At 40.1% G+C, this 25,329-nt stretch overlaps 1 protein-coding gene across 7 annotated transcripts in view; it reads left to right on the forward strand.

Annotated features, from left to right (window-relative positions):
• Nucleotides 1-25,329, forward strand: part of PLEKHA7 (pleckstrin homology domain containing A7) — a 298,007-nt gene that overhangs the window by 152,006 nt on the left and 120,672 nt on the right. For all 7 annotated transcript variants that reach the window (XM_038406267.2, XM_038406259.2, XM_043516488.1 and 4 more), the window contains exon 4: nt 18,049-18,132. In XM_038406267.2, coding sequence (XP_038262195.1) covers nt 18,049-18,132 — 84 coding nt within the window. The remainder of the gene's footprint in view (nt 1-18,048; nt 18,133-25,329) is intronic.

Below are 25,329 nucleotides of genomic sequence, written 5' to 3' on the forward strand. Positions count from 1 at the left end.
AGACAGTGTCTTCATTATGTGTATGTTAATATTTTTTTTTAGTAAGTATGAATTACAGGATGGCATTGTGGCCCAGTAGATAGAGCACTGGGCTGGGACTCAGGAAACCTGGCTTATTCCTGGCTCTGCCACTACTCTGCTGTGTGATATTGGGCAAGTGTCCTCCTCCTCCTCAGTTTTCCACCTCTGTAAAATATAGATAATGAGACTGACCCGTTTTATAAAGTGCACTGAGATCTATGGATGAAATATAAATTTATAAAATAAATAATATGTTGTGTTTCATTTTAAAAAAGTCTACTTCAAGTTACTTTTAAAGCTCAGGAGACTTATCCTTTTTTTAGAAGAAGCCTTACAAACAGTTTGTAGGTTTAAAAAAGAGCTAAAGGAAGAAAATGTGTGTATTTTCTAATAATGCTAATATTGTACTTGAAAATACATATACCTTTCTCTATATTTTTCTCCAATATTTTGTTGTGATTAATTATAATGACTAAATTAAAAGAGAAGTAAAAAGGTGCAGCCAATTCAGAACCTAGATCATCGGAGGCAGTTTCTCTTCAGGCTTTGCTGGAGTTAATGTGAACAAACTATGACCCTCTCTAGTCAGGACTTGAGTATTTGCCTTTCCCGGACAGTGTTTTGAAAGAGAAGTGGGTATATAAATTTATGATGATGACTGTCTCCTTCACCCGCAAATCCCTTTTTTTTTTCTGAGGTATCTGTATTCAAACAAGATTTTATTTTTAAATAAATTTAGCATTGGTTGCTTTCATTTCACACTAAATGATTGATTTGTTTTAATATTTCACAATTTAACATTCATTATGCTTCCCAATGTGTTTCAAAAGTTTTGGATCTTCTTTGAAATACTGCCCAAGACAAATAACGTTGTAGGGTTCTGGTATCCTGATCCTGCAAGGTGCTGAGGTTCAACTACTTCTGAAGCTACTGAGAGATGAGAGTGCTTCTCAGGATCAAACCTAAATTGAAGATATTTTAGCACATTATGTTTCACTTACCCTGTAAATGCCTTCCCATCATATCTTGGTTTAATGCACATGAACTGTTGTCATTTTCCGCTGTTCTTTTTTCTAACTGAAATGCAAAACCCTTCCAGGAGATCTACAATACAATCAACATTATCAGGAGGGTATACAAATGATCTATGGAAACATTTTACAGACCAGTATACTGTAGTCAAAATGTATCTTTGACCGTCCCATGTGGTTTCAGTGAGAGAATTATGTAGAAATATGCCAGACATATTGCCCCAAATATGTCTGGCATAGTATAAATAATTCAGACTGTTAGTTTTAGTGGATTCAGTCTAAACTTGTCTAGTTGAGAGAGAAAACTGAATGTACTTTCCCAACATATAGAAGATATAGATGGAAGTAACCTGGCTCTAGAACCATATGACACTATATTTGGTTTCTTGCCCATGATTGTGATGCAGGCCATTTTGTACAATAGTTTTGTAAAAAGACTTTATCACTTTTATTGACACTTCAGATTTTCAGACAGTTATGCAGTAGTTTCAAGCGTCATCAAAGAACCAGGCAGGTCAAACCCACAAGGATCTAGACAGACAAATTAAAGAGCACTAATGAAGCAGTATATGAAACTGGCCCTTAAAGGTAAATCCTGATGTATATAATTGCCTTATATCTATTGGTCGGTCGGTATTAATGAACTAATGAAAGGGAAATTGAAATTAACATTTGTCTCTTGGGCTGGTCAAGAGGTAGTTATAGAACAATTGGTTTCTTGTACATGCTATTTTTGTATACAAGGCACCTTGCATTTTGATGTAGATTCATTTGCTCCCAAAAGTACCTTACTTTGTATGTTGGGGTATATTTTTTCTACTATTCATGTCTACACAGTTTCCTTTAACAATAGCAGGAATTCTGTGTGTTTAAGTCTCTAAGGTGCCACAAGTACTCCTTTTCTTTTTAAGTTGAGACTGTATCCTTTAGAGCATGAAACTTTTTTCTGGGGGTAAAGTAGATCATTTAAATTCAGATGCATTATTTTAATTTTATTTTCTTCTAATAATCTTCCAGAGAGACTACTGAGCAACAGAAATGTTCCTTTATCTTGTAGCTGAGGATGTTGCCTTTTCATTGGTCAGTTGTGCTCTGCAGCTTGGGAGCAAGTCTCATGGTAGAACACTACTATTAGGTCACTGACCTGGTTTGAAGCATCTGGATTTTTATTGTGATAGATTCTTGACTTATAGTCAAATAACAGCTGAAAGTAGAATCTTATTTCTATTTTCAAACATTCAGTCATAAAAGCCAGATATAAATTTCATAATCCTGTACTGACTTGTTTCCATTGTTTTTAATGAGAAATGAGAAAATTAATCTTTGGCTCTTAGTGGGGAAAGTATCGTTATTCAGGACAGCACTTAAAAATAAGCTAACAGTTAAACATGTGTTTATATGCTGGACCAAATAGGGATGGACTTAAGCATGTGTATAAATGTTTTTCTGAATCTAGGGCATTTGTATTTGAGACTAGTGAAATGAAAAATTTTATTAATGGAATTCCTAAATTCTTTGCCCTTAAGTGACTGTTCTTATTTATTTTTTACAATAATGTATACCACAATGTGTGTGAATTGAAAGCACAGTCTTAAAGTGTATACTTACAAAAAAACCCCCATCAGTATATACCAATGAAAGCAATGATAAAATAAGGAATAAAGTGATCCGATTGTCTAAAAAGAATGCATAGCTATGACTAAAAATCATCCTAGCCCAAAATATGTAGCTCATTCTTTTAATAAGCACATTGTGAAAGATGTTTTTTTTAAAAACAGTATTTGACTATAATATTTTAAAACAGTAATAAAGTTCTGAATGCTTTCATGCATGAATTACGGTGTAAATATTGGCAGAGTTTCTGATGGCATGTGTCTTGCAAACACACTCAATATGAATTAGTACACACACCATAATAACCTTGTCACATCATGTTGTTTAAATGTCAAATGCACCATTCCAGAAGCTAGTAATAACAAATGTTCTCCATTCTGTGGATAAGAAAAGCAGACATAATTATGAGGAACAGGAAAAAAATTGCTGCTGAGGTCTTCATTTTAGCCTTCTTAGTATTTCATTCATCACATCTCAACGATGACGTCCATTCATATATATGGCCCTCATTCTTTCTTCATATAATATCAAATTGCTTTTTGCTTTTCCTTTTCATTACACCAAGTTAAAGAAATAGGCATTGTGCCAAAATTAGTACTTTACATAATGCAGTTAATGTGATTTGTTAATATGATTTAACATGCCAATTTATTTAACACAATGAAAAGCTTATTTATTATTTCTGACCTTCTGTAATCCCTTTAATCTAGTATTAAAACCACATTTTGCATCTAACCCCTAAGGTCACATTCTGCTTGGCTTTCTCATTTGCGTAGTCCCATTGGCTTCCATAGGGCGACTTGTGTGAAAAAGGGAAGCAGAATACGACCCTTCATTTTTATGTTTCTGTTGATTTTTAGTGTAAAATGGTCTTAGAAATTATTTTTGTTTTCTTGAATTCAGCCAGCAAGATCTACATTTCCACTAGAAATGGCCAGAATATTTTTTAAAAGAACATTTACTTTAATCTAGAATGGGGTGGCCAACCTGAGCCTGAGAAGGAGCCAGAATTTATCAGTGTACGTTGCCAAAGAGCCACAGTAATACGTCGTCAGCCCCTCATCAGCTCCCCCCCACACCCACCAGCAGCCCCGCCAATCAGCACCTCACCCTCCCTCCCCGCTCCTGCCAATCAGCTGTTTCGTGGAATGCAGGAGGCTCTGGGGGGAGGGGATGTGCAAGGGCATGACAGGCTCCGAGGAGGGGTGGGGAAGGTTTAGAGTGGGGGCAGAGGCAGGGGTTGAGCAGTGAGCACTTCCCGGCATATTGGAAAGTTGGCACCTGTAGCTCCAGCCCCAGAGTTGGTACCTATACAATATATATATTAACTTCTGAAGAGCTTCATGTGGCTCCAGAACCACAGGTTGGCCACCCTGATCTAGAATAAAGCTTATCTTCCATTGGAAGCCATATGATCATTCTAACATTCAGTTTTTTGCTAGCATTTGCATCTTCAGCCTATATCCAATTTCTGGTGAGTGAAATCTTGGAAAGCGATGCAGCCTGGTTTGAATTAAATATATTTATTTTGCATACAGCTAAATTTAGGGCTGCAATTAATAGAACAAACACTTCTCACCCCCCTCCCCCAACCAAATAACCATTTTTCTCTACAGTGGATTTAGCCTAACAAAGATTAATTTCAAAAGCAGACCCTGGCAGCTCTAGCTGAAAATTGTGGTTGCAGAAGAGGAAGATGTTAGCACAACCAAAGCTTTTTAATTTATTTTTAAATTCATTAAAATTAACAAGAACAATTAAGGGGGAAAATCCTCTTTCCAACTCCTCACCCTTCTTGGACATAGTCTCAGTAACTTCCCTGGATCATTAAGTTCTGTTCTGTATGTCATATCAGCCTAACTTGGAGCCTTTATCCAGTGACATTGTTTCCTTCATTTCTATAGCATTTTATAAAAATATATTGAGTCATTCAAACGTCTATTGATAATAGTTAGCTAATTATTTCCAAATTAAGCCCACTTGACTGTCATTCTCTCATTTGCCAGTAATATAATGTCCATACCAAGAACTTATGGGCTCAACTCTTACAGGGTTTACACAGGCAAAACTCCCATTCAAGTCAATGTTAAGGACTATAGGATGAGGCCAGAGTAAGGCATGCAGGACGTAGGATCAGGTCACTTAAGGATGCCAAAATAGCAGGAGCTACCTCTGCTTCCTTTGTTAGGAATAGATTCTCCCTTCGCATGCAAGCTGTTCATGTCAAAATAATGAAAAAAGTGAACATTATTGCAGAATTTGAGTGATGTTTGTACATTAACACTATTTAAAGTATAACTTAAAGCAGTAAATTATAATATGTAATTTCTGAAATCTAGGTAAAACTTAGATAGTGTCTGTATTACCCAACATAATGAGAATATATTGTCTTGTTTTCTGCCGGATTGTCTTTTTAGGGAAAATGTCTTATTTCTGAATTCTCTCATATGAAATAGTCTGCATTAGAATGTACAGTTGTCTTCATGCATCACACTTTGTGATAAATGACTATTGGCAGCTGTTATCTTTCTGAATTGCACTTGCCATCTCTTTTAACACTGCTCATCTCATGATTTAATTTAGATTTTAAATAAAATGGTATTGAAGAAATTGTAATAGAATGACAGTGTCTGGGACAACTGCCTATAGCAGGGGTGGGCAAACTTTTTGGCCCGAGGGCCACATCAGGGTGCAAAACTGTATGGCGGGCTGGGTAGGGAAGGCTGTGTCTCCCCAAACAGCCTGGCCCCCATGCCCTAATCACCCTCACCCACTTCCCACCAACTGACTGCCCCCCTCAGAACCTCTGACCCATCCAACCCCCCTCCAGGCTCCTTATCCCCTGACTGCCCCCCCCGGGACCCCACCCCGATCCAACCCCCCTTGCTCCCTGTCCACACCCCTGCCCCCTGACAGGCCCCCTGGGACTGCCACGCCCTATCTAGCCCCCCTCGTTCCCTAACCACCCCACCCCAGAACCTCTGCCCCATCCAACCGCCTCCTGTCCTCTGACTGCCTCCCAGGACCCCCTACCCACCCCCCTTTGCTGCCGCACATGTGAGCCGCCACTGCCGCCACCCCCTTACCATGCTGGTCAGAGCGGCAGGAGCTCAGAGCCCCGCTGCCTGGACGGAGCCAGCTGTGCTGCCCGCGCAGCAGTGTAACTGTGGGGGAGAGGGGATAGCGGGGGAGGGGCCGGGGACTAGCCTCCCCGGACATGAACTCAAGGGCTAGGCCAGCTGTGGCCCATGGGCCGTAGTTTGCCTGCCTCTGACCTAGAGAAACAAGGTTCCCCTGAGTCATCCTGTTGTCAGGTGGTTGAACCCTAAGTGTAGGTGCAGTATAATAATTGCTGAGTCAAGCAAGCAGCTGGATTCAGTTAGCACCAACCAGCTATGAAGTAAGTTGAACTTTCTCTTTGACAGAGGGACCTAGGATTTCAGTCAAAAATTCTGCTAGGAGAAAACCTAGCAATAGTCAAGCTTGGAGGGGAAGTTTTGACTGAAGATTGTTACTGTTTAAATTAATAAATCCAAATCTCATGAAGGGGTAAATTTGAACTTCATATACAGTTTTCATTCGGTTCACAGCAGGGGGCTTACACTGATAAATTCATATTATGGTTATATAGAGACATGTCATCTTGTACAAGCACCTTGGGTTGGGGGGGCCATCTAGAAACGTGATCTCCAGAATAAGTTTGTCAGCAATTTATCAGGCAGATACACAATTTTTTCTAAACTGCTCTCAATTCCAACTACTTCCTTATTTTTAAAGATAATACCCTTTAGGAGATCTAACTAGATAATCAGAATTTTCCCTTCTGGCCTTGAAACTGAAGAATATTTGTTATTTAATTTAATTGCAATAGCACATAGAGACCTCAAATTTTGCTAGGCACTGTTACAAATATAAAGTAAGAGACGGCCCCTACCTTGAAAGCTCACAATCTACATACGTAACACACATTGTGGGACTTGTACAAATGGGGAACTGAGGCTCAGAGAGATTAAGTTATTTGGCAAGGTCACATAGGAGATCTGTGGTAGGGCTGAAAACTGAACCTGAGGCACAAGATTATCTTTTTTCTGTATTTATATAGCACCTGCTCTCAGCTATGTGCTTTGCAGTAAAGTATAAAGAAAAGCTTGCTTCATCAAAGGTATGTCAATACAGCAGTTGAAGGTGTGATTGTAGTTTGGGTACGCATACCTTTGTTAGTGTTAGTCTAGTAAGCACTTCTAAAAATAGAAGTGACAATGTGGTGGCAGGGACACTGGCATGGGTTGTACAAGTCCTCCGAGAAAGACGTTCATACTCGCGTTGCTAACCCACGCTGGGGTCCATGCTGCTATGCCATCACTATTACTTTTAGCAGAGCTAGCTAGATTAAAGGTAGCTCAGGTATGCCTATTTTACCTCCGATTGCAGTATTAGCATACCCAAACAAATTACAAATTAAGTCCCTCATCCTTTATGCTCTTCCATATGGGTGGAATCCTGTGTCTGTGTGGTGCCCCATTGAAGTCAGCGGCATTCTGCATGGGTTCAGGGGTCTGCATATATAGGACAGGTCCTGATCCTGCAAGCAAAGTGAATCAAGAATAATTGAAATTTAATCATTTAATGAAATTCTAATTAAGTTCAACTCTGAAAGAACATTGAAAAATAATGACATAGTTGATTTTTAAGCAGAATTTCTCATTGAGTTAGTGGTGAATTTTGCTAAAAATCAACACGTTTGGGCTTTATAATATTAACTGTGCTTGTTACAAGTGTGGGTCATTTTATAACATCAGTTTAGCTGATGTGTTTACTACTTTACATTATCTGATTAAATGTAAGTTGTCAGCCAAATTATTTTTAAGAATCAGATAAACATGACCAGCAGGTGTTCAGAGTGATAATGACCTTGGTATGTGCCTATAGCTGGCTAATTGAAGTTAAAATGGGATTGTAGCTGAAATTAAATTAGCACCCACATAGAAGAGAAGCCTCAGTGAGGCTTAACAATACTTGAGATGTTAAGAAAGGATATACAGGATTTTGCCAGTTAGTACCCAGCCACTTTAATATGATGGATTCTCCATCCAGAAATCTTGGTATAGTATCTTGTAACTGGATTGGGTCCCAGAGGAAAGTGCATATCAAATTCACAGCCCAACAGCAATTTTATGTTCGTGTGTGTAATGATTACTAAGAGCCTAGACTTCCTTCAGAGATGCAAAATTCAAGCAGAGGGAATGACAGACCAAGTGAGTGATTGCATTAATCATTGTACTGCTTGTAACAGCTTGGGAGAATATCAAGGATGCTTGAAGGAGAAATTAGTTGCATGCTTTACAGGTAATCTGCTGTTCACTTAATAGAATCTATACAACTAACTGAAGTGTATTTATTCAAATTAGATGTAGTAAAGCCTCAGTGGCATATTCTACCCTGAAGATGGGACATTAGTAGAAATTATATCTAGTTCCAGCTGCTGAAAGTTCAAAGGCATGAATTCTTGAGGAAATCTGTATAGTTTTTGGTGTTGCTTAGAGATGGTTTGAAACTATATGTAATGTTCAGTGTAAGGTAATCCTAATTCAGTCTTCTTGTTTAAAAGGAGTGACAAGCCAAGCTCTCATTTAAGGGCACATTTCTTTGATGCTCTGTGCTGCTTAGTCTTACACCGGGCCTGTGTAAGCGGTTGTAAATAGAGCAACTACAGAAGGATGCCTATGCAGCCTTGGAAGTTTTATCCATACTGGACCCATGTTGGCTAGCATGGAGTGCTGTTATGCAGGAGTGTTGTGAAACTGCCTACAAGATAAATAATATAATCCTAGCAATGCTGCTCAAGTGGCATAGAAGGAATGCAGCTGAAACTTCAACAGAATAGTGGGGCACAGAGTCCCTTATAGTTTGGAGTTGCAGCCTTACTTTCTCTAACCCAGAGACGGGGATGCTTGATTTCACTTTCCCAGCCAACTCACACTTGGAGGTTGTCTACCTAGAGAGTTGGTGCACAGCAAGCCAGGGTGTGAATCTTCAGTGCTCTAGTTTGCTGCACGCTAACTGATGGTGTGGATCCTGTTACTAAGCACTAGAAATTCCATAGTGCTCTTTGCTATTCTCCCATTTCAGAAGTTAAAACAGACTACAAAACTTCTAGTGCACGGTAACAGGGTCCCTATGGCCAGTTAATGCATGACAAGTCAGTGCACTATAGATTCACACACTGGCTTGCTGCATACTAAGTTACCATGTAGACAAACTCTTCATCTTCATTGGTTCTAATTATTGGCCTTCGGAGAAGGAAGTGACTACTTCTCCATTCTAAAGGGGTGACAAAAATAGTTGTGCTCTCCATGTATTCTGGGAGGAATTTGCCTTCTAGTTGTCCTCCTGTGACAGTGTGGTTTCACATCAGGCCCAATTCAGAATAGTCTTTGAATACACATGCTAGAAGTATGTATGTGCATGTTTGTTTTTATGGAGGAAGAAATTCTCACCCCCTCACACAAAAGCCAGAAAGGGAGTTTTAGGGATGGGATTTTCTACCTATGCCCATAGGCAAGTCGAAAGGCTAGAAGGTGCTTCTTTGCAGACTCGTGGTCTGAGGGATTTTTGAGCCATTGTATAAAAGTGTGGGCAGTCCATGCGTGTCCCCTTGTGGCTCAGGAGGTATGCTCCACCTTTATTTCCGTTGAATGGGCAGCAGTAGCTAAGTTTTAAGAGCCCATGCAAGGAGAAGCCAATACAAATTAACAAAAATAGTATGTCCTGTTTTTAATAAGACTTCAGGACAGGAGCAATTACACAAACAGTTCATAAGATTCTCCCTCTGGAGCCTACTTCAGAACTCCCAGGCTTCAGGTCCATAACATCAACTCTGTGAGCCTAATTTAGGCTGATCTCCTGGAGCCTGAGAGGAACTATCATACACTGCAGTCTGCATGGCTTCTGCTCTCCTCTCTCTTGCTAGCTTCCTCTTCCTATTTATATAGTTGAGCCCTAGGGTGGGCAGGGCCTCCTTGATTATATCCCTGGAGGTTTTTCTCTTTCCTCTGTAGCATGGGGCATGGGTGACTTGAGGGAGGCTTCTCTGCTCCTTGAAGTCTTTGAACCATGATTTAAGGACTTCAATAGCTCAGACATAGGTGAGGTTTTTCATAGGAATGGGTGGGCGAGATTCTGTGGCCTGCGCTGTGCAGGAGGTCGGACTAGATGATCAGAATGGTCCCTTCTGACCTTAGTATCTATGAATCTATATCCCAGGCTGTATCAGCTGTAGGCTCCTGCTTATCCCTTAAAGGGGTCATATGCTCCTTCACACACCTGGATCAGTGTAATCATCTTGCCAACAGGCATCTACATTGGTCATCCTCACACTGTCTTTGAACCAGCCAGTTTGACACCAGATTAGTATCCTTTCAGTGACACACAGGGAATGTGGACACCCCTTATGTGACTGCTCTGGCTATGCCATAATCCGTTTTACAGCCTTAACCTTGAACCTTGCACCAGCTCTCTGCAACCAGGTGAATTTCACTTGGTGTGTGTGCAGTATATGTATTGTATCAAGAGGTAACACTTGAGAACACACAAGGACTACAGAAGAGTAGATTTACAGAACTTAGATTTATCTTTTATCAGATCTGTCCATATTCTTAGACATTAAAAGGCATAAACAAACATGAACATAATGTAAACTATTAATATGAATTATTGATTCTATCATGAAGAGATTGTTCTGAAGCTATCATGGTAGTTTTTTTGAGAAAATGTGGTGGTTTTAATCAGATCCAAATGAGCTAATTTGGTGAAAAAATCCATCTGTTGATGTCACTAAATATGGATTCCTGAGTTGAGTAAAAGAATGAGTTCTTTGTAATCATCTCCAATAAATGAAAATAGTGTACTGCACTTGAACTACTCACTCACATCTTGTAGAATGAAGCAAGGAAAGTTTGTCATTTAGATTTGTTGCTCAGTATGTTGTAGTACTTTCATGAGATTCATGTTCTAATGTTTTTAAATAGGTTATTTTCTCTATTTGTATAAATAATCTATGATTATATTTTATCATGTTTTAGTTTGTATAAGAAAATGTCAGAGAAATTACTTCAAATTAATTCTGTTGCAGTGTTTGTGTGACATGTTCGGAGAGGTCTGAGGAAACCTGAATTATTCTCTCTGGATGACTGGAGGCTCTGTAGAATTTCTACACTCTTATACAACTAGATTGTTAAACTTTAACCTACAAGGATAATTTCCCCTCTAAGTTATTCTCTGTTGTTCTAGTTTTGATTAAGGTCATTGGTAGTTTATGTAACCATAAGGATAACTTTTTAGTCTGAATATTAAATGTAGTATTAAAGAAGACATTTCTGGATTCCAAGGATCATAATTTAACTAGCCAGAATGTGGTGTAATCTAGATAGAAAAGTGATTGTGAGGTTGTCTTGTGTTTCTAATTGATGAAATAACTGCGTATCCACTTCAATAATAGGATGTAAATCAGACTCTCTCTATGTGCACTGTAGAGGTACATCTGGATAACCATAACGGGGGCATTTGGGTAAATGACATACCTTTTAGTAATGTTTATCAGCTTCATATTTTAGATTGGCCTCATGGGCATTATGATGCATTGTTTAAAATTCACAAAAAGCTTCCTATCAAATCGTGATTAAAATGAATATATTATTTGATGATTTTAGATTCACCAGTGTTTGACACAATACAAGAAAACCTTTGAAACATCACTGCTTGAAGGAACAGAAGACTGACTAAAAATTTTTTGCTTCCCTTTTTTGGTTCCCTTCATGTTTTTATGTGATCCCGTTATAGGTGGTTTTAATTGTAACAAAATACAAATAACATTGAATTTTTATGGAAGTGCACATGATTTGCAACAATGTTGTATAAACAGATTGTAGCTGACGTGGAGCTGCTATGTAATCCAAAAATGTGGATAAATAATTATACAAATACTTTGCTAAGTCACATGCAGTAAGTTATTGTATAGATATATTGGGTTATTACTTTCCAGTATGAATGCATTAGCTTAACACAATAGGCAGCTGTTGGAAAAACAAGGAGAAAGGCAAGACAAAGGCTCCCAGATAAGAGCATCCTGGGACACACTTGAAAGACTGTTAAATGAAAAGCTGTTAAATTAAAGGAGCAAGCCTTATTTTGCCAGTGCTGGGAGTTGAGAGATGAAAGGGTCACTAGGTGGTTAAAAGAACTCATGGAGAGAAAGAGGGAGTTATGAAAGTGCAGTTCCTGGTGGCACAAACTGAGATGAAAGTAGGGTGACCAGATGTCCCACTTTTATAGGGACAGTCCCGATATTTGGAGATTTTTCTTATATAGGCACCTATTACCCCCACCCCTGTCCCGATTTGTCACACTTTCTATCTGGTCACCCTAGATGAAAGAGAGACAGGTCCTGCAGGAGTGTCTGAATGCAAATGGAGGCTTTCCCCAGCTTCCAGGGAAAGGTAAACGCTAGGGAAAGACAGGCAAGTATACACACTCTTTTTGAGATCTGTTTGGTTCTAAATGACCTCTTTGGTTCTAAATAAAATACTTTGCTTTAAGAAGACTGGATACCACTGTCACGGCTCCTAGAGGGAAGAGAATTGTGGATACTTGAACTGAAGTCAGGCCTGCTCAGATAATCATGGTTAGCACCCTGGTACTATAGCCTGTGGTGGTGATCTGCTAAGCTCAGCCCTTAAGGCCCAGTCCTCGACACTACATAGCCCAAGATCTTATCTGAAAGTGGGAGAACCGTATGATTCCACATTGAAAGGTGATGACACAAATCCTGAAACCTAAAAGGGGATTGACCATTAGGGTGTGTCTACATAGCAGCTAGGCACCCGTGGCTGGCCTGTACCAGCTGACTTGGGCTTGCGGGGCTCAAGCTGTAGGTCTATTTCATTGTTATGTAGACTCCTGTCTCTCAGGGTCCTAGAGTCTGTGCTCCATTTCAAGCCTGAAAGTCTACACAGCAGTGAAACAGCCCTGCATTCTGAGTCCCACAAGCCCAAGTCAGCTGGCCCAGGCCAGCCACGGGTGCTTAGCTGCTGTGTAGACACTTTCTCCCATTTTCTGCTGGCACTGGCTAGCCATGGGTGCCTCGTTGATGTGTAGACATAAAGACCAGGAGGGATCAGAGGTGCAGTTATCCCAGTAGCTATGACTCGTATATTAAAGTAATTTTGGTACATCTTGGGTATTTCTTCATTGTGGGTTCTGGTACTGTCTGGAAGATGAAAATGAATAGTCTTTATAGTTCAAAACTGTGAAGTTTTGGTTTTAATGAACAACTGTTTGTAACCATTTTGCATAGACTTACCACTCCCAAAGACAGATGTACCCTAGTATTAGTATCATTCTCAGAGACAAAAGCTTGATATGTACCTGTCAAAAATTAAACAATCTATTTTATGCTTTTGTATATTTTAATATGAGACTTTTAAATCAGTTTTTCTAAATACAGTAGAACCTTAGAATTACAAACACCTCTGGAATGGAGGTTGTTTGTAACTCTGAAAAAAAAAAACCATTATGGTTCTTTCAAAAGTTTACAACTGACCATTGACTTAATACAGCTTTGAAACTTTACTATGCAGAAGAAAAATGCTGCTTTTAATCATCTTAACTGAAATGAAACAAGCACAGAAACCGTTTCCATACCTTGTCAAATCTTTTTTTAATCTTTTCCTTTTTTAGTAATTTACGTTTAACATAGTACTGTACTGTATTTGCTTCTTTTTTTTTTTTCCTTTCGTCTCTGCTGCTGCCTGATTGTGTATTTCCGGTTCCAAATGAGGTGTGTGGTTGACTGGTCAATTTGTAACTCTAGTGTTTGTAACAGTCAGCTCCCTTTCAGAATAAATGTAAAAAGCAGCTGAGCTCCTTTATGGAATAGATAACTGAAACAATGGGGCTTTGGCCCAAAACAAACCCATGTGCAAGGCTGGAGTAGCAGTTGGATCAAGGAGCCCAAGGAGTTTCCTAAGGGGCTAATAAAATGCAGGGTCAGGGGAGTGACTGGATTTTGGAACTTTTGTCTTTGCGCATGTGAGACTGAAATATCTGAGAAAAAGTAGAAAGTTAAAGAGGCAGCAGAACAAATACTGGGAGTGTGACCCTGGGAAAAAGCCTAGAGAGCGAGCTTTTTGGGAAGAGTGCTGACTGTGAGAGGAGAAACTGTCTCCTGCTTGATTCACCCTGCGTTCAGGTAAACAGGACTTTGTACATTCTTAATAAATAAACAAGACGCATCAAAGAAATATGTGACCTCAATTTCTCCTCCTAATGGAAACAACCTGCTAGATTTTGAATTTTGGCTAACCAGTGAGATTTAAAAAAAAAAAAAAAAGTAACAGCATCAACAGTGGATTTGTAAAGCAAGGTGTGTGTTTAGTTGGAATGGAGTTTAGTTCACATTATCTTATGTGAAGCTCATGGATTTTTTTAAAAATAGAATGCAAACGGCTTTAGATAGAATTAATTGCCATTTTGTTGATGTACTTAATGGCCTGTTAAGTTTGAATAAAACTCTTAAACAGAAATGGGATTTTTTTTAAAAAATGTGTTTTTGTGTGCCTTTCTTTTCCTGCATAATGTGGAGTGTCTACATTGCAGAACTTTGTTAGCTACATGACACACCATCTTCTAGTTGCACCGGGGTGCTCAACCCTTGCTCAGTCCCAGGCTCCTCCCCCACTCTACCCTTTCCTCCGAGCTCCCACTCCTGCCCTGCCTCTTCCCATTCCCACCCCCATTCCACTCTTTCTCCCAGGGCCCCACCCTGCCTCTTCCTGCCCCTGCTCTGCCCCACCTCTTCCCTGCCTCTTTCCCTCCTTTGAGTGCACCCCATCTTTGCTCCTCCCCCTCTCTCCCAGAACCTCCTGCACACAAGGAGGTACTGAGAGGGAGGGGGAGGAGTTGATCGGCAGGGCCGCCGGCAGGCAGGAGGCACTTGTTGGAGGGAGGAACTTGGCTGCCAGTGGATGTTAAGCACCCACTAATTTTTTTTCCATGGGTGCTCCAGGGCTGGAGCACCCTCGACGTCGGCACCTATGCTACATGATGTTCTGCCTCAAAACAGACAAACTGGGCAATTTGTACCATTGCTCATGGGAGAGCTTGGTCAATAGAACAGCTGAGTATGATGGGAGTGGGAAAAGATTTCCCACCATCTCATCTAGCCCGCATTGCCACATAAAGGATAGCCCTAATGTTGCCTTTATTGTTGCATGGAAGAAAATCTGTCTCCTGTTTCTTACTTTGGTTTTGAAGAGATATGAAAGAGTTGGTTCTGCATCGTTTTATGTCAGAATGATGCCAATTCTTTGCCCTACTGAAAAGATTTAATGGAAAATAAATATTAACAATAAATATTGCCACTTTCTGTCTGGCATTTTAAAAAGAACTCTTACCAAAAAAGCAGTAAGACAATAATGACTAATAGATCATGTACTGCAATCTTACCATGACATGCACATAAAAAAAAAAGGTATGAAGAAGGGTGTTTTACATAAAAACACAATCTTTTGGAAAATTAAGAGGGGTGTGTGTGTGTGTGTGTGTGTGTGTGTGTGTGTATACACGCATGCTTATATAAAGGGATACTGCAGAGGAATGTAGGCTCAAAAACTTGAGGACCTGATGAGGCAAAACCAACTACATTTACACCTTTCAAGCCTACCGAAACGATTGTTTTTCTTGGCTATGTGCTATTAACCATGGTATGAGGATTGTTCTTGTTTTCAAACCCCAGATATTTTTAGAGTAGTTTTGTAAAAAGTGTCACTTCGTGTCTTATCTGCCAGTGTAAAATTAATATCTTAAACTTAGGTAATACAGTTCTTGAAATAGCTCAAATAGGTTGTGAAGATACTTTGAAACTCAAAATGTCTATTGTAAGAGGAGAAAAGACTGTTATGCCTCCTTTCGCTTCTGCGATAGTCTATTGCAAAATCATACTTCCCAAAACTGAACTAGTGTTGGTAATATATTTTACAAGAATGAATCAGTCAGGCTGGAACAGAAGTTCATGTTTGTATACACTCTCTACAACTAAAATGTCCACAAAAATACACATTTTAAAGTGTTGTTACACACACACACACACACACACACACACACACACACACACACACACACACACACACACGGTTTCAAAAAGAGCTTTGTATATGAAGTAGGTTCTAACCTTAGTTTGGCTGTCCTCCTCCTTAGTGCTGAGAGAGAATAAATCTGGTCTCCAGGTTAACTTAGTTTTCTGAATGGCTCTGAATTAGTTCCAGTATATAGTTTTTCACTTCTAGGTCAAATCTACCCTGGATTTATAATGACTGAAAAAGTGAGTATGTGAAGGCTGTTTTGTTTGGGATTCTGAAATGTGTTAGTGGGTTCAGTACGTCACCTAGTGAGAAAGTGACGACATCGCAAAATCTGCCATCACAGTTGGCATCTTTGTTGGCAGCCTTAGTAGAAGTATCAAAAATTGAATAGACATGAAGACTACTTGAGACCGAACCTATAAGGAATACTTAGAGCATTTGAGGAGAGTGTTGAAAATGCTTGGACTATATGAAGAAAGTAGAATTTGGCGGCGGCTGCTGCTGCTGCTGTTTGTTTATTTATTCAAATTTTAAAAATACATCTGTAGGTACCCACTCAGTACTTTGCATGCATATCCCATAAATCACAAATTACAACATAACAAGAGACAAAAGATGACTAAGAAAATATCCCCTTCAACCCACACTTTCCTCAACAGCTTAAAGAAGCTATGGGCTTCCTCCCCTTATTGTACCCCTGGAAAATGTCAATAGCATGGCATGCTAGAAAAAAGGTAGAGACTTTACTATATGAACAGCTTCTTCTCCTGACTCTCTCTCTGTTTAAATAGGAACCAAACCTCTTGGGAGCAGTTAGGGTAAGAATTGAGAACAATCTGTCACTCCTGAATACCTACTAGTTCAGGTTTCTCCTGTTGTTCTTGTATTTATATTTCAACATTATAAATGTTTTGTTGTTTTATTTTCAAGCTTTCACTTTGTATGGAAGGCTTGCTGTTGTCTTTATGGAAATTAGGTAGGTTTTTTGTTTAATTAAAATAGGTATCTTCTAGTTTGCATAAATTCCATTTCTATCTATTTTGGGGGGCATCCTGGGTTACCAGACAGCTGGGTGTCTCAAACCCTAGAATACCAGATGGCTAGGTATCATGGGAGAAGAAAAACAAATTCTTTGCAACTTTTCTTTATAAAAAAAAAAGACATCTAGTATGCATTTTTTGGCTCATATAGATGTTAATCATTTAATAGGTTTACATTTTCATATTTTTTATTACTGAATTTTACTCCTGTATAAAATTATTTTATATTAATGCTTTATGTTTGGTTGGATTTACATGGCATTTTGAATGTTGTGCAGTTAAATACCATTAAATAAAAATGTAAAAAATTCAAAGCGTAAGTAACTAATCTTTGGTTTATAACTACCAAAAAATAGATTAATAGATTTTACAGATGAATTTCTTTGGAACACCAAGGCTATACAAAGGCATTGCAGCTGACCCTCACTGTTCCTTTGAAACAATAATGTTTAAAAATTGTTCTCAATTTTTCTTGATCACTTAACAGATTTTTGTGCTGTAGACTTGAACTTTGCATAAGGCTTCAGATAATGTTTGCTAGATATACAACTTTATTAGAGCATGTACATTGCATGACAGAATCCAAACTGAGATGGTGACTTTGAAATTAGATATTTTTTTCTATGCCAGTTTGTCTTCAGAAACTATTTTCTTTGCCTAATATTCTTGTAGCAGACAAACTTTAAGATACGAGTTTCCATTAAATAACAAAAAAAGCTTATGACAAATTGTACTGCACCTCTGACAAGAGTTTCACTAAATGAACTTATTAAAAATTAAAAAGTCTCTAGTACGTTTCTAAATTATTGAATCTATGGCCATATCATATTCTGAGAGCTTCATAGAATTTAGTAAATCAGATTGTGCCCTTTCTATGTTAGTGTTAAATAATTTGGTACTATTAAAATATAAGTTGTCTCAAACAGTGGCTCTCTTTTGCTGAGCATTGCAGTCTGTGCGCTTCAAAATATGAGCTTGGTTAGCATTTAATGCAGTGGGGCACTTGCAGATTCCACAGATCTCTGAGAAAGTACCGTAATTGAAAACATTTGTCCTAGAATACAGGACAGAAATATGATTCATCTTTGGGTAGCAACAATAACCTATCAGTAGAAATAAATAAATCTGTTTTTTAAAAAAACAAACAAACTACTACTAATTTTCTACTAAGCTTTGCACTTAAATCACATTTTTTTCTCCTTTCAGCCATAACCAGCGGATCACGACATTTAGACATCCTGTGACAGGACAGATTTCTCCAGAAAACATTGAATTTATTTTACAAGAAGAGTAAGTAGTTTTTGATACATTCTGAGACTTTTAAAAGTACTTTTTACTTACTGTATTATCACAATTACTTGAACACTTCTCATTATGCAGAAGTGATATTACATAGATCCAGAGGATGCACTTAAAAACATTCTGCTTTTTCTTCCAGTGTTGGTCCATGTGTTTTTCACAGGTGGGTATGCATGCGTGCCATGTGTCCGAGTCCAGCGATTCTTAGTAAGCAGAGTCCGTTGACCCCCACACACGCAATTGCCCTCCTGGTGCTCCGGACCAAGGGCCTAAGATGCAGTGCAGGCTGACACCTTTTTACTGCCACATGGCGTGAGTCAGAATCTTCTATGTCGGCAGATTTCTCTAGCTTCTTTCTTATCCTGTAAATATATATTGTAAATAACTTTAATATTTAGCATACTTAAAGTTTTAATATAGTATAGTTAGCTTAATTTATCCCCTTTCAGGGAGTCCCTCTTTGCGGACTGGGGCCATGCCTAGAATCCTGGGGTTCAAGAATTGTGTATATTGCCCTTGCTCCTCTCTGTGTGGGACAAACACTAATGCTGCCTCTACTGTCTGAGTGAAATACATATCTCAGCAAAGTGCAGTATGTGCCTGTCATTTCCCCTGTGACACTTATGAGCTTTAGTTGAGGAAACACCTTATGGAGAAGGCTATGAGACCTCACTCTGATCCAGGCCAAGGAAGATCCCTTTCTACATCATCATCAATGATAAAGAGCACCCTTCCAAGTATGAGTTTTGGAGCAGAGTCTAGAGTTCTGAGTCCAAAGAATCATCATCCAGGGCTTCACCCAAGAATAAAGAGAGATCCCTATCCAGGACTGTTTCTAAAAGAAGAGGTCCCTCTCCAACTGCATCCAGGTTGAGTGAGCCTTCGTGCATGGATCTTAAGGGTTCAGGACTGCTTAAGACTCCTGGGCAGAATGGTAAAGCACATACGAGTCAAAATCAACAGATCCTTTCTCCTAAACATAAAGACGGGCATCCACCAGCTACATTTAAGAGTGGTAGACATGACTCTTTTGCAGTACTGGCCTGCCCTTCTAAGAACTGTCCACCCTCAACATTTTGCAACATATTGGAGTCATCTGGCCCAACCACCAGAATGCCCCAAACACCAGGACATGCAGACACTTATGTCTCACAAGAGGATATCTTCCTTTCTTTTCCTCAGTCTCCTCTCCTTTCGGGCCTGGTTCTCCTGAGAGACATTGCTACATGGAAACTACTTTGACAACATGGGAACCCTTTGGTAGGAATGTTCACCCTCTGGCACCGAGAGCCACACTGGTATAACAAGAGCAAGTCTCCTACTGGGATGAGTGAGACACTCCAGCTAATCCATCATCCCCTTGCAGAGAGATGAATCCTGACAGAGTCAAGGAGCTCCAGACACCCTCCTTCCAGTTACCATTATCCTAGGGCTTGTTGGTACCTGATGCTGTGGGGTCCCCCTCAACCAGTCAATGCTTTGTACTGGCTATACTGGGGCCTGTAGGATCCATATGACGGACATCCCAGATCTGTCCATGAGTCTTACTGCACCTGTTCCACACAGAGTCTATCATCTCCATCAGAGTATGAAGAAGAGAAAATTGATCTAGATCCACAGGCACCGATGAGGCTCTCATCTTAGTCAGAAAAAGTGATCACTGGATGACCATAGGCAATACCAAGAGTAATACCAATAACCTCCAGATCCACTGGAAGAAGAAGTCCAAGATACCCAGCATAGGCTCCTTGACATCCTGCAGCCAATGAGTCCCAGCAAAATGGCTTTTCCAGTAAATGAGGGCATCATGGAACCAACCAAGGTGGTCTGGCATACCCGAGTCTCCTGTGCCTCCACATCTTAAAGATCTGAAAGGTGCTATTTTATCCTGGCCAAAGGAGCTGAGTTTCTTTTCATTCATCCAGAGCCCAAATTGCTGGTGGTGCAGGTAGTCACTGATGGAGCAAGATTACAACACCCTGGAGCAACCCCATCTGACAAGGGCTTGGAGAGATGGTACCTTTCAGGAAGAAAGATATTCTCCTCTAAAAGCTTGCAGTTCTGTATTTCTTACTGTCAAGGTTTGTTAGTGAAATAGGATTTTAATAACTATTGCAGACTGACAGACTTAAGGACAAACTTCCCCTAGAGAACAGAGCCTAATTTCAAACCTTCATTGAGGAAGTCAGACTCGTGGCAAAAATCTCCCTACAAGCTTCCGTGAATGCTATGGACATGGGCATCTAGAGGGCTAGCCCCTGGTATAGTTATGAGGTGAGGCTTGGCTTCACTCTTCAGGGTTCCTGAGTGAGATACGGCACACCATAGAGGATTTACCATTCAGCGAGATTTGGTGAGAAAACTGAGTCCCTACAATTGTTGAAAGACTCCTTAGATCAGCCCTTTACTGCCTGGCAATTTACACCCCAGCCCTGAAGAGAAAACACAAGAGGCAGGTGTATATGTCAAGACTGTCCCCTTCACGACCATTCTTCGCCCCAGCTGAACCTCCACTCAAGAGACAGAGTTCAAAGACCTTGATTTTCAGCCCCCTTTGTTGCTATGACCTCTATCCATGCCCATCCATCCACTAAGGGTTACTTTTGGCACTTGGGTTGAGAACCACCTGCCTTTATTGATGCCAATGACTTACAGCATACGACCCCTCATCTTTGGGAGCCATCTCTCACTTTTCATTCATAATTTCAACTCAATCACAACAGACAAGTGGGTTCTAAAAATCATCCACCACGGTTTTTCCATCAAATTCCTCCCCCCCCCCCCAGCCCAATCTCCCTTCCCACCCCTCTCCAGGGACCACTCTCAGGAGGCATATTTTTTTCCATTCAGTAAAGGGCAATAGAACAAGTACCACCTTAGTATCAAGGGCAATGGTTATAGTCACCATCCTTCTTAGTCCCAAAAAAGTCAGCAGGTGGAGACCCATTTGGACCTTTGACAACTCAACGTCTTTATTTGAAAGTCAAAATTCAGGATGTTTACACTAGCATCAATAATTCCCTCCCTACAGGAGGAAATATGGTTTGCAGCTCTTGACATAAAGGCTGCCTGTTTTCATGTGGATATTCATTTATCCCATGGAAAATTTCTCTGGTTTCTGGTAGGTCAGGAACACTACCAGTTCAGAGTTCTTCCCTTTAGACTAGCAACAGTGCAATGGGTATTCACAAAGGTATTCTCAATTGTGCAGTCCAAATGAGACATTATCTCTACTTAATCTTCTCATATTTGGATGACTGGCTCCTAAGAAGTCATTCCAACCACAAAATCAGGTTGGCGACTTTGTTTCTGCTCTGTCTTCTAGTGGTGCTGGGTGTATGCATAGTCAAAGAAAAGTCCTCTTTGAGCGTCTCCCCCTCCCGCCCCACCCCAAGGATGATAAGCTTTATTGGCATGACAGTGGACTCCATTTTAGCAAGAGTTTTCCTCCCAGCAGAAAGAATCCAATTAATGAGCAGGTAATTTGAAATCCAAAAACTATGGTCACAGGATGTCATTCCTTACTTGACCACAGGATCTCATGTACTTTTGTGACCATTCACTGGACTTCTTCTACACTGCCTACAGGCCTGGCTCTGGCCTGTCTACTCCAAACAAGACCACTTGAACTCCAGAGTGACTCCAGAATTCCATAGCCTCTCTCACCTGGTGATCAAACCCAGAATGAATACAAGTGAGAATTCTCTTTATCCCTCCTACCCCAATGCCACCATTGTAACAGATGCATCCCTTCTGGGATGGGGCACTCACCTGAACAACCACACTATACAAGAAACTTGGACGCCATAGAAGGCCAGGCTGCATATCAACCTGCTGTAACTGCCTGACCTTTAGGGCCTTTCTCCTGCTCATACATTCATGCAATAGCCAAATAATGTTGGACAATATCATCATGGTCCTTTTTATTTAAACAAGCAGGGTGGAGCAAGATCCCTTTCCCTTTGCCTTGAAACAGTCAGCTATGGAAATGGTGCATCAGAAACAATGTCACATTTCTAGTCAGATACTTATCAGGTGTTCAGAATCTCTGGCAGACAACTTTAGCAAGCACTTTTCTGCAGAGCATGAGTGGAAGGTATATGACTCTGTCCTGAGCAAGTTACTCACTCAGTGGGGCACACCGCATTAGGATCTCTTTGCATTCTGAATGAACAGTAAACGTCTCCTGTATTGGTCTAGAGCAGCTATGGGCCACGACTCCCAGGGCAATGCTTTTAGGTTATCATGGGCAGGTCAATTCAGATATGCCTTTCCTTTCATCCTTCTGATACCACAGTCTTGAGAAAGATCCATTATGACATGGGCAGGGTCGTTCTCATAGCACCCAGATAATCCAGACAGTTCTGGTTCCTGGGTGTTTTGAGAATGTCAACTGATTCTCTTATCAAGGTCTGCCCTGTACCAGAACTTATAACTCAGGAGAATGGCAAAATCTGATATCCCAATCCAGACCTACGTCACCTCACAGCCTGGTTTTTGGACGGGCATCAGAACTAGAATGATCATCTTCAGAAGTCATTGGATCCATTTTTACTTAGAGCAGGAGAGATTCCATTAGGAAATGCTACCTAACTAAAATGGAGCTGCTTCTCTGCCTGGGTAAGGTACAATGAGTCTTCCTCAGAATCTGAAGATATCCCAGTCATTTTAGATTATCTCCTATCATTGGAGAACTTGGGTGTTTCCATTGGCTCAGTGAAAGTCCATCTCTCAGCAGTCAGTGCCTTCCTTCCTCCAGTACATGGGGGTTCTATTTTTACCCAGCCAACAACGGTTAGATTCCTAAAGGGCCTAGTCAGGACCTTCCTTCCAGTGGTCAAGCCTACACCTCAATGGGACCTCAATCTCATCCTGTCAGTATTTACCAGACCACCATTTGAATCTTTGGCCACGTGCTGTATGTCCCATCTTTCCATGAAGGTTGCATTTTTAGTTGCTGCTATTTCAGTTAGAAGGGTGAGTGAGATGGGAACATGTATGGCTGATGCACCATACATCATTTTTCATAAGGGGAAGGTCTTCCTTTGTCTTAATCCTAAATTCCTCCCTAGCATAAATTCGGAATTCCAAGTCCATCAACCTGTCTACTTACTGGTTTTCTTCCTAAAACCCCATGCTTCCATAGATGGGAAAAGATTTCATTCTCTGGATGTCAGACGGGCCCTGGCATTCTACCTGCAAAGGACCGAACCAATCAGAAAATCACCATGATTATTTGTCACTGTAGCAGAAAGGTCACAAGGACAGGCAATATTTTCTCTGAGAATCTCTAAATGGATTTCTGGTTGCATTGTTATTTGCTTCCATTTAGTGTATGTCCCTACCCCGGAAGGAGTAAGGGTCCACTCCACAAGAGCACAAGCTGACTCCACAGCACGTCTCCAGGAGATATGGACATATGGAGAGCAGCTACCTGGAGGTCCATTCACACATTCACAAAACTTTATGCGCTAGATTAGGCCTCTGCTGCAGATGCAGCTATAGGGATTGCAGTTCAGGCTTTACTGACTGCATCCTCACATCCCCCTCTGGTCTCAGTACTGCTTGTTAGTTACCCACGTGTGGAATACACATGGCGACCAGCCTCAAATAAGAAATGGAGGCTATGTATCTGTAGCTAAAAGTTGTTTGAAATGTGTGGTTTCAGCTGTATTCCACTATCCACCCTCCTTCCCCTCTCCTTCCAATCTTTTTTGAGTTGGGATAAGAAAAGGAACTGTAGAGGCATCAGCCCATGCTGCCTCTTATGCCCTTGTTCTGTAGTACGAGGCGCGCAACTGTGGATATACAGGCCAACAAACACTGTTTACTAAGAGTCTCTGGATTTGAGTGCATGGTGTGCATGCGTGCCCATGTGTGGAATACAGATAGGGGCCACCATCTTAAAGAACTTGCAGTTACAGGTGAATAACCTCCATTTTTTAGAGTCAGAAAAAAATTAAGTGATATCCTCCCAAGTTTACTACTGTTATAACCAGTACTATGCCTCTAGAATTGGAATTAACTTTCTTGAGTGTGCTGAATCTACCTTAGAAGGTAAAGCAAATGCCAAATATACAGTACCAGCCTTAAAGGAATATGATATAATAGTATAGTGAGAGCTTTATATGTCTACAATAGGTGAAGTTACTAAACAGTTTCCATTCTAGTCTTCTGTCTTCAGATGCTCCTGACTTTGGAATATTGGGCTATTTTTTCATGCTTGACCTCTGCCTGAAAATGAATTCTTAAGGAAAATTTGGGCAAACTTTGTATTTTTTTTTTTTTTTTTTAAGATCAGCAGGACCGAAAAATGTTTTTCATTGAAAAAATGTAACTGCATAATTTTAGACAGAGCAACAGGAAAACGGGCTGAAGTTTGAAACTTCATGTTGAAACCCTGATGAGATTTAGAAAACAGGCTGAGTCTAAAGGAAATCAGTTTGGTACTTTTAAGTTAGTTCATGCTTAATATCAGCAAGTCCTTAAATCAGTTCTGAGATGACCTTAATAAATAGTTCTGAAAATGGAGAGTCATTACCAGATTCCTTCTGCTTGTGTCTTCCTATTTTCAAGCAAAATGCCAGCCCCTTTGCTGTTCCCCTAAATTGTGGTTTTTGGAATGTTCTTTGCAGTTTCTGATCTAAGGCCTTAAACCAGCTTAAATCAATCTAAAACCTTAGCTTGCCTTCAGATACTTATAGTTATCTTACATTGTTGCAATCTGTTTAAGATAGTCTTAAGACTTTTGCATTATGGTAGTCAGTGTGCCATTGTACTAGGTGTTGTACAAACATATGACAGTCTATGTCTGAAGAGCTTGAAATCTAAGTATAAGACAATATACAACAATTAGATAAAACAGATGCGGGGAAGCACAAACACAATATTGGTCAGGATCAAAAATGGGAATCACAGCAAGCTAACTGCCTAACCGTTGACAAGATTTTTTTTTTGTAAGCATCATGACAGAGAAGTTTTAAGGAGGGATTCAAAGGAGCATATTGAGATAGCATAATGAGGAAACATGGGAGGGAACATGAAGGTGCTTATGGGAAGACTTTTTAAAATGAGCAATCAAGATTGGCATAATTTGCACAATAGAGTTGGGAATGACTTCTCTGTTCTTCATTAGAAATCATAGGAAGAGTGGAAATGTGACAGTAAGCACCCTTTATTCACACCTTA

This window comes from Dermochelys coriacea, chromosome 6 (genome assembly GCF_009764565.3).
Source record: "Dermochelys coriacea isolate rDerCor1 chromosome 6, rDerCor1.pri.v4, whole genome shotgun sequence".
NCBI classification, from domain to species: domain Eukaryota; kingdom Metazoa; phylum Chordata; order Testudines; family Dermochelyidae; genus Dermochelys; species Dermochelys coriacea.